Below are 9,488 nucleotides of genomic sequence, written 5' to 3' on the forward strand. Positions count from 1 at the left end.
CCTTAAGACTTGGAAGGGTATGGATCAAATTCCCTAGTGTGTGTCTTCTCACTTTGCACACCACTTGGGCCCTTGAAAATGAATCGAAAGATATTTTTGTTCAGGGTAGTTTGAATAAAAGAATTCTGTTGATGGGGCTTCCCTGGTGGCGCAGTGGTTGAGAATCTGCCTGCCAATGCAGGGGACACGGGTTCGAGCCCTGGTCTGGGAAGATCACACATGCCGCGGAGCAACTAGGCCCGTGAGCCGCAAGTACTGAGCCTGCGCGTCTGGAGCCTGTGCTCCGCAACAAGAGAGGCCGCGATAGTGAGAGGCCCGAGCACCGCGATGAAGAGTGGCCCCTGCTTGCCACAACTAGAGAAAGCCCTCGCACAGAAACGAAGACCCAACACAGCCAAAAATAAATAAATAAATAAAAGATAAGTAAAAATTAAAAAAAAGAAAGTAAAATCAATCCCCAAAATATTAAAAACAAAACAAAACAAAAAAAAACTCTTAAAAAAATAAAAGTAGCCTCTTAAATTTGGCGGGACAGCGGGTGGAGGGTTCAGAGGGGGATGGGATGAGTTAGGGTGGGGCGGGTGTGATATTCAGATGGAACAATATTTAACCTACAGCCCCTCATGCCTGGGATCCTTTGTACCAGCAGGCACGGAGGCGTCCTTCGTTTCATTCAGTTATTTTTTTTAAAAAACGGACTAGTTGACGAAGTGCCTGAAACTTTATACCAAGCGGCATTATTGAGCCACTATTTTATTCAAGCAGTGCTCAGATCAGCAGTACCCCACAGGTCAGAAAATCACGGCGAACGGGGAATTTTCACAGCAGAAAAGGCAAGGGTAATCAAGCCTGAAGCGTCCCACGAGGGGAGCCGTGGAAGAGGCAGCAAACCTGAAGAGCTCCCTGTGTGTGCGCGTTAGCAGGGGAGCGAGCGAGACAGAAAGTTGTTCTAATTGCAGCCTGTCTCCTGCGAACGTGTTGCTCCCTCTGGACTCTCCGGTAACCAGTTCACCCAAAACTTTTCTGCCACGAGGCCCCGCATCTCCCGCGTGCCCCCTTCCTTCCTGCGCCGGCTAACAGGTCCCCGGTCACCGAAGCGTCACCTCTCAGCCCCCGGGAAATCTCCGCAGCCCCCTCGGACTGCAGCCTGGTCGCCGCCCGGCCTCCCAGTGCAGCAGTCAGGGCGACGGAGAGGGAGGCGGCGCGCAGGCCGGGGAAGACCCGGGAGGACCGACTCGCGGGCCGGGCTCGGGCATCAGCACGGGGAAGGGAGGCGCGGGCCGAGCGCGCCCCGCAGGTAAACAGGCCGGCGAGGCGCAGGGCGCTGTCGCCGCGGCCGCCCAGCGATTTCCAGGCACGCAACTCCGCCTCCAGGGCTCTCTCCCTCGCGCGCTCGCCCCGCCGCCCGCTCGCAGCCTCGGCAGCCGCCGCAGCATCGCTTCACACAAAGGACTGTTCCCCGCCGAGCCGCTCCTCCACCTCCACGTCCTCCTCCGGTGACGGCAGCCCCGACAGCCGGGCTCGGGCGCGGCGGCGGCGGCGGCGGCGCGGGGACGACTTGTCACTCCCAGCAACCGCGGCGGCGGCGGCGGCGGCTTTTTTTTTTTTTTCTATTTTGCTTAAAAAAACTTTTTTTTTTTACCCTTATACTGCTTGGCCTTTCTGTGGTTCCACCCACCTCTTCTCTCTCTTCCTCCTCCTCCTCCCGTAAACAACTCTCCCACAGCTCCCGCCAATAAATAAATTAGGAGGAGGGTATGGGGGAGGGGTGCGGGGGGAGGAGGGGAGAGGAAAAGGGAGGCAGCGCGAGAGAGCGAGGCAGAGTCGGAACCGACAGCCAGGAGCCCGCACGCACCTCGCACCATGAGATGGCGACGCGCCCCGCGCCGCTCCGGGAGGACCGGCCCCCGGGCCCAGCGCCCCTGCCCCGCCGCCCGCTCGCCGCCGCCGCTGCTGTGGACCGCGGTCCTGGCGCCTGAGGCGGCCGCCAGCGACGAGGTGGCTCCCGCGGGGGCCTCGGTGTGCTACGAGTCCCCGCCCAGCGTGGGCTCGGTGCAGGAGCTGGCTCAGCGCGCCGCGGTGGTGATCGAGGGAAAGGTGCACGCGCCGCGGCGGCAGCAGGGGGCACTCGACAGGAAGGCGGCGGCGGCGGCGGGCGAGGCAGGGGCGTGGGGAGGCGAGCGCCAGCCGTCAGCCGCGGGCCCGGGAGCGCTGCCCGCCGCCAACGGGACCGTGTCCCACTGGCCCGCGGGCCCCGCGCCCAGCGCCGCCGAGCCCGGAGACGAGGCGCCCTATCTGGTGAAGGTGCACCAGGTGTGGGCGGTGAAAGCCGGGGGCTTGAAGAAGGACTCGCTGCTCACCGTGCGCCTGGGCGCCTGGGGCCACCCCGCGTTCCCCTCCTGTGGGCGGCTCAAGGAGGACAGCAGGTACATCTTCTTCATGGAGCCCGATGCCAACAGCAGCGGCCGCGCGCCGGCCGCCTTCCGAGCAGCCTTCCCCCCTCTGGAGACGGACCGGAACCTCAAGAAGGAAGTCAGCCGGGTGCTGTGCAAGCGGTGCGGTAAGTTCCTCGCCTCGCGGGGCGCGCTCGGGCGGGGCGGGGAGGGCGCACTCCCGGGGCGTGGCGGGCGCCGGGCTTCGACGGCTTCCGGGCGGACGTGGTCTGAGCGGTGGAGTTTCGGGCTTGGAAGACTCTGGGCGATCCTCAGAGGAGGAAGGTTCGCGGATTGGATTCCACGGGCAGCGCCTTCTCCAGTGTCCCTGTTTCGAGGCATTGCCATTGCTGAAAGCCCAAGTTTGGTCCTCGGTTGGGGCCGCCTCAAACTTTTTAATTCCTTGGGGTTTCATTCGCCAAGTAGAATGGAAATGGGCCGGCTGCTTTCTTGCGCGTGCCTTCTTGAACTCTTTCGTTAGGAGTTGCTGTTAAGGGCAGCCGTGAGGGGCTTTTTCCTCTGAAGGAGGAAAGGTGAGTCAGACAGGACTGTAAAGTCTTCCCATCACTTCGAGTCCGGAGTGTGGACTTGGTCAGGGGTTTGTGTCTGTGGAGAGTCCAACAAGAACAGGACGGAGCACTGCGATTCCCCTTGCGATGTGGCAGAGATTTTGGCGAAGTCACGTCCGAACAGACAGGTGCAGTCTGCACCTTGTGAAAATGTGTATGTGAGAAGTATAAAGTTGGGTGTTTTCTTTTTGGTGACATCGTGTCAAGAATTGTTGTTTTCCCAGTCTTTTCGTTTGGAGTATGCTTTGGCACGTCAGTGCGTCGGAACAGATGAGCGTCATTATAGAGCTTCACACGTAGGCCCTTAAGGAGAATTTCGGAAGATAAGTTTAGCAATCGTGTTTCAAAGACCTTTCCCGATTTTACCACTGCAGAGGGTTCTTCCCAGGTCTCCTTAGTATTATCAGGTCTGAGAAATCAGCTGATAATCTGATTACATTTCTGAAGTAGCATTACGTTTATGCCATTCATAAAGTAATTTCTAGGTTCTAAATATTTGTGTAATTTCCTGATGATCATGTAATCACTAAAACATAGAGGGGTTTCTTCTCAAACCAAAAATTAACATGATTACACATCACAAATTCTAACATGCATAATAGATTTTCCCCTGGTCTTGATGTATCCGTCTGATAGATGGCTGGGTTAATTGAATTTTTACAAAACTCAGCACCATGCCATGCTCAGTCTGCCTGTGATGCAAAGTGTGTCAGCTCTTTTCAATTCGTATCAGGTGATGGCCAGTTATTTAAATTTCTGATTGGCATTTCTGATGCTTGTAGCCTGCGGTTAATTAATGCCTAACGATTTGGTTTTGATGTCAGGGAAGAGCATTGCTTATCCTCCATTGCCTTATTTTCACCATGCACTTTGTGCGCCAGAGACCTGTTAAGATTGCACCACTCTGTGGCCGGAAGCTGTTCTCAAACAGTGGTGCTGAAGAAAGCTGAGTGACGTTGGGATTCCCCGGGTCTGGCTGATAGATGTCACTATAAAACATGGGAAACTCTCTGCTGGGAGCTGTCTTATTAGGAAACACAAAAGCTCCTCACCATTGTACTGCATCATATGTTATTCTGTTAGAGAATCTGAAACAAAACATTTTAAGCCACGCTGTCATCCCATTTTCAGGTGTTTTATTGTATGCAGTTCAGGAAGGATTTTGCTTTTACCCCAAACCATGTGAGTTGTGGATCATCTACTGCACGTGGTGGAAGTTAATATAAAGGGGATCGTAGTTGGCAGTGGTGCCTAGGATGGGGGGTGGGGTGTTGCTAGATAAGCCATGGCGTTAGTTACGCCTTCTAACTAGAAAGAGATGTCAGTTTTCAGGGGTAAACTTCTTGTAAGGGTCCAGAGGACGTTTGGATAATGGAAAATTCATGTTGTCTGGAGAAATACTATTTTCGTGCTTCTAAGCCGAAAAAGCTTCACTAAAGGTAGTTTTGCCCTTTTGTTTGCCAAAGGAAATACATAGTTGTAAGTTGTGGCATGCTAAACAAAGCAGGGTTTTTTTTTTTTAATGAACTGGAAATCTCCTGCGTGTAATGTAGTTGATTAAGAAATCATGAAGTTACTGCTTCAGGTTTGTGTAATTATTGTGTATGTTTGGTGATTTTAGGGTTATGTACTTTAAAGTACGATACCGCGTGAAACTTTAACTAATAGATTTAGCTAAAGACTAACTGAAATCGTGCTCAAAGTTTCTCTTGGAGTTTTACGAACGTAGTAGTTATTGTGACATTGTAGGCTATAAGTAAATAGTGTAAGCTATTTTATATAATGGAAACTCAGTAAATCCATACTTGGAATATGGGGTGTAAAAGTGTGTATGTGTGTGAAAACTTGTGAATTTTTCCAGTTGTGTGGTCTGGTTTAACAATGCCATTCAGAGCCTACCAGGCAAAGGAACACAAATTGGAAAAAAAAAAATGTACAGAGAGAATAGGGACTGATTTGTCGTGGTCGAGCTGCTTCTGTGTGCTTTTCTGGTCAGGAGATTTCAGGGAGAGTGATGGAGCAGAGGGTTCTTATCTAACCACACGAAGCTGCCCTGGGGGCGCAATGGTTGTGTTCCTGCCTGAGCCCTGATGCTAGGCTGGAGAGGGGATCTAGGCAAGTCATTTTGTGATATCATACCCAGGGGAACAGTTTCCAGCTCTCCTTTGCTCAGCTGCAGTGTTGTTTCCTACAAGTTGCTTACTAGTGTAGAAACTACACGTGCAACAGATTAGCCTTAGGGTTGAGCTAATGGAAGTCTTCCCTGAATTATTTTTTCTCTCCTCCCCGCCCCCTCCCCCCATCTAAGAGAAACTCCTGAGTAGAGTCTGTATAAAAAGAAGCTCTTCTCTGAACAATGGACTTTTGGAAACAAAAACTGTGTAGTGTATTTTAGATGACAACACAGAATCTCATAGCTTGTTTGCCTTATGTTTGAGGTTTGTGTGAATTGCACTTCCTTTACAGTTAAATTCTTCCCAGTCTTTGCTTTCTCTCTTGCTCACTACACAGGCTAAGACATTTCTAGGTTTTATATTTATTGGAATGCAAAATAATTTCAATGATTTTGTTCAATTAAATTGCCGTTATTCAAACAAATCATTGTTTGATGTACTACACTTCTAGTTTTCAAAGCATTGCCGTTATACTAGGCTGTAACTGATTCCCAAAAAGGAGTAAAAATACTGATGCTGAATAACATCTCTAATTGGGCCATGCAAGATTTGTACATCACTTGTGTTCTTACAAGCCAATCTAAATATTCAGTATATCATATTGGAATGTATAATAATGCAAACATGTTTATCAAATATTTATGATCAATGTCTTTCTTTTTCTCATGTTCTCAATAACTATTTAATAAAGTGTGCTGACCTTATGGTGTTATGAAAATGACAGAAATGCTGCAAGGATTTTCCAGCCAACTATTGAAGAGAATTGTTCTCAATAAAAGCTGTATTAAGGGCATAGCAATAGGAACAGATACAGCTTGACTGCTTGTCTTTCATAAATACATGTGTAAATGTAATTTCCCAAGTGCTTGTGATGGCTCTCTTTAAACTGTATAAATCTTACTGTCAATTCTATACTGTATATAGAACACTTCTTTCTGTTGAGTAGAGAAACCGTGTATGTATTTATATATATTTATGTTAAAAAATGAAACCAAGATGGGTCATCTGGGAAAACAACTCTTTGGAATAAAAATATTTTAAAAGGTGAATTTAAATATCAGAATCAGAATATATTACAAGGCAGACGGCGCTGGGTTGCTGCCGCCGCTGCAGCCATCGTGCCAGCCCCTCGGGTCTCAACTAGGCTGGGTGACGCTCCAGAATGGGAGACAAGCCAATTTGGGAGCAGATTGGATCCAGCTTCATTCAACATTACTACCAGTTATTTGATAACGACAGAACCCAACTAGACGCAATTTATATTGACGCGTCATGCCTTATGTGGGAAGGACAGCAATTCCAGGGGAAAGCTGCCATTGTGAAGAAATTGTCTAGCCTTCCGTTCCAGAAAATCCAGCATAGCATCACGGCGCAGGACCGTCAGCCCACGCCACATAGCTGCATCATCAGCATGGTTGTGGGCCAGCTTAAGGCCGATGAAGACCCCATCATGGGGTTCCACCAGATGTTCCTATTAAAGAACATCAATGATGCTTGGGTTTGCACCAATGACATGTTCAGGCTTGCCCTGCACAACTTCGGCTGACCTCCTCCCAGCCAGGCACTCATGCTGTTTCCTCCTCCCTCCTCTTCCCGATATTATTCATGCTCCTCCAGATGCTCCAAATATCATACACAAATGAGCAGGGCCGCGGTGGGAGTGGGCGCAGTGCGCTACTGCTGCCGAGGTATTGTGCATGATGTTTGGCCGCTAGACTAGTTGCATCTGACGGGAGAAGTTTGTGTTGTACCAGCGCATGCCTTGGAAAGAGTTAAGTAATGCGGAAGGTTGTCTTTTTTTTTTTTTTTTTTTAATCTACTGACAAGTTGCTCTAGTAACCCAAAGAAGTGAAGGAGAAAGCAGCTGCCTCACCACCGAGATATTGATTTGTTCAGATGTTTCAATGCCGCATGATACAATAAAACCACGAAAATTTTCTTAAAAAAAAAAAAAAAAAGAATATATTACAAGCACTAGGCGATCATTCTCATCAGTTGTGGGAGATCTATAAATCCTCTGGATCTAGGGAAGGTTTTACCATATGTCTTAATATATTAGGTAAGACCAGGAAGCTTCAACAGCCCTGAGGGTCAAAACAATGGGCCGTGCTTCCGCTGGCCTGTATACTTATAGCAAATGAGAGCAAAAGACGTGATTGGGCGGGTTATTGCCCTTGTCAAATGCAATCTATTCATTGTTCAGGAAATCTCCTTTGCTTCGATGCCCATTTTCCTCCTGTTATTTTTTTCTTAATTATAAATGTAACATCTTTTAAAACCTATTTTTAAATTTCAGTGACAAGTGATGAACTGGCCAGATGTCCAAAGATCTTGAAACTCTCATCTGCCCTCAGTACTTAGCAATACTTAGGTTTTTTGTTTGGTTGTTTTTGATATGCTCAAAGGATATGGAAAAATTATGTCTATAGATAGTTCTGATTGAATGGGTATCTTGATTAGCCTTATATAAATGAATGATAATGAAAACAAAGTATATAATGAGAAACAGTGGTAGGGATTCATGAATTATTAGTCATTGAAAGTATATAATAAAGTTTGTAAAGAAAACAAAAAGTAAAAAAAAATTAGGGCTCTTATGGACTCATGCAATTTGTTACCAAAAACAATAGTGTAACAACATGTTTTCATCAAAGTTTTCATAAGAAAGTGAGAACGAATTTTTAATGTCCTTACTTTTAAATAACAGAAATGGCTATTGTAGACAGTTTTCCATTCATGTGTGAATGCTCTAAATTTGTGCATGCACATTTTACTCTGTGCTGTTATGTTATCATGAAATTTAAGTTAAAATGAAAGTAACATCATGAAAGAATGTGTGACCTAATGTATGACTCTCCCAAATATCAGTCATTTTCTAATACTTGAGCAGCTGATTAGTGATGCAGCCTGTCACATTTTAAAATCTAAAGTTGAATTATTTGCAAATGTACAGAATTCAGACCTAACTTTTATTGAGTTAAGTGCTAGTTGAGAGGCTGTATTTCGTATTACTGTGTTTTCATATTGTTTAGGGCTGTGATGGGCTTGAGGTAAGCCTGTTTCTGAAGGCTTGTCTCCTGACTCTCCATCTGCAAATGATCCATACAGGTCGCAGAAGATTTAAAAAAAAGAAATTTTGGTGAAGTTGAAAGCTTAAAATGGGTTGACGAATCTCTGCTTGGCATAGATCTGATAGTTAGGAAATAGTCCCCCCCCAACATAGACTTGCCACCCAGCCATCCTAGAAAGAGATGCCTAAGTGGTAATTGACATTATTTTTTTAGTCTTCCAGAGAACCAGGATATTTTTCCCTTTGGAAAATAGTTTCCTGAGAAACTATCCTAACTTTGGTTCTCCCCATTAGGACCTAGCCATATTTATATCCTGTTTTTTTTTTTTTTTTTTTACTAACTACAAAAACAAAAACAAAAAGAAACTTAGTTTACTCACAGCTTGGATGGTACAGGGGAGATAGAGCTATCAGTTCCTAACTCAGGCTTCAGCTGTGTCTTCCCTTCATCTCTGTTTCCTTTGTGAGGACACTGCAGGGTAAAGCTTTAGGTAAATGATGGGGCCCATGAGTGGATCTGAGTCTTCAAGAGAGCAAGTATGTACTGATGCCTGCTCATGGCCACACTGACAAGTCTTCTCTTGACACCTTGGAATTCGGCTGTCTGGGTCTAAGTGTGTCAGAATATGGAAGTCCTAGATCACAAGATGTGAATGTTGGGAGTACCCTGGTGGCCTAGTGGTTAGGATTCTAGGCTTTCACTGCCATGGCCTGGGTTCAATCCCTGGTCACGGCACTGAGATGCTGCAAGCTGCACGGTGCAAAAAAAAAGATGTGAATTTACAATAGGTGTCTTTCAGTTCCTGATAGGCTCTTTGTCCCTCCCATGAAGACATAGATGGTAACCTGCATTGCATCTCTATTTCAGGGGCTTCCCTGCTACAAAGCCCAGGGCTCTGGCTTTGGAGGTCTGCCCCAGTCAGTGTGCTGGGAACTAGAAGAGCACAGCTCTGAGTGCTGCCTGCTTCTGGAGCTGGGAGCCAGGTTTAGGAGGTCAGGCCCAGAACCTAGAGGAGGGAATTACTTCTTTCGCTCTACTGTGCCAGCAAGTGTGAGCTGAACAGAGCCCAGCACAAGGGGGCATGCCTGATGTGGGCCCTAGGGTCTTGGTAGTGGGCACACCCGTGAGCCCGGGGCATGGAGGGGTCATGATCAGAGAGGTGAAGCCCTCTCTGCTTTGCTGCGTTTGGAAAGTCACAGCAGTAATACTGTCTTCCCAAATGTTTGTCTCTAGCCTGGGAAT

The 9,488-nt window shown here is 47.5% G+C and overlaps 2 protein-coding genes across 2 annotated transcripts; both read left to right on the forward strand.

Moving 5' to 3' along the window:
• The first annotated feature begins 1,863 nt into the window (after window positions 1-1,863).
• Window positions 1,864-4,662, forward strand: LOC130707027 (pro-neuregulin-2, membrane-bound isoform-like). Its single transcript, XM_057539670.1, has 3 exons — window positions 1,864-2,560; window positions 2,914-2,965; window positions 4,623-4,662. The coding sequence occupies exons 1-3, from the start codon at window positions 1,864-1,866 to the stop codon at window positions 4,660-4,662; spliced, it is 789 nt and encodes a 262-aa protein (XP_057395653.1).
• Window positions 4,663-6,261: 1,599 nt separating this feature from the next.
• LOC130707028 (nuclear transport factor 2-like) lies at window positions 6,262-7,099 on the forward strand. The gene has a single exon (XM_057539671.1). The coding sequence runs from the start codon at window positions 6,338-6,340 to the stop codon at window positions 6,719-6,721; it is 384 nt and encodes a 127-aa protein (XP_057395654.1). The 5' UTR covers window positions 6,262-6,337; the 3' UTR covers window positions 6,722-7,099.
• The last annotated feature ends 2,389 nt before the right edge of the window (window positions 7,100-9,488 follow it).

Source organism: Balaenoptera acutorostrata, unplaced genomic scaffold (assembly GCF_949987535.1).
Source record: "Balaenoptera acutorostrata unplaced genomic scaffold, mBalAcu1.1 scaffold_449, whole genome shotgun sequence".
Classification (NCBI taxonomy): domain Eukaryota; kingdom Metazoa; phylum Chordata; class Mammalia; order Artiodactyla; family Balaenopteridae; genus Balaenoptera; species Balaenoptera acutorostrata.

Coding starts and splice junctions, on each gene's coding strand:
- LOC130707027 (XM_057539670.1), top strand. CDS start 1,864: ATGAGATGGCGACGCGCCCCGCGCCGCTCCGGGAGGACCGGCCCCCGG. Junction 2,561..2,913: donor GGTGCTGTGCAAGCGGTGCG/GTAAGTTCCTCG, acceptor CTCTTTCGTTAG/GAGTTGCTGTTAAGGGCAGC. Junction 2,966..4,622: donor TTTCCTCTGAAGGAGGAAAG/GTGAGTCAGACA, acceptor TGGTGATTTTAG/GGTTATGTACTTTAAAGTAC.
- LOC130707028 (XM_057539671.1), top strand. CDS start 6,338: ATGGGAGACAAGCCAATTTGGGAGCAGATTGGATCCAGCTTCATTCAA.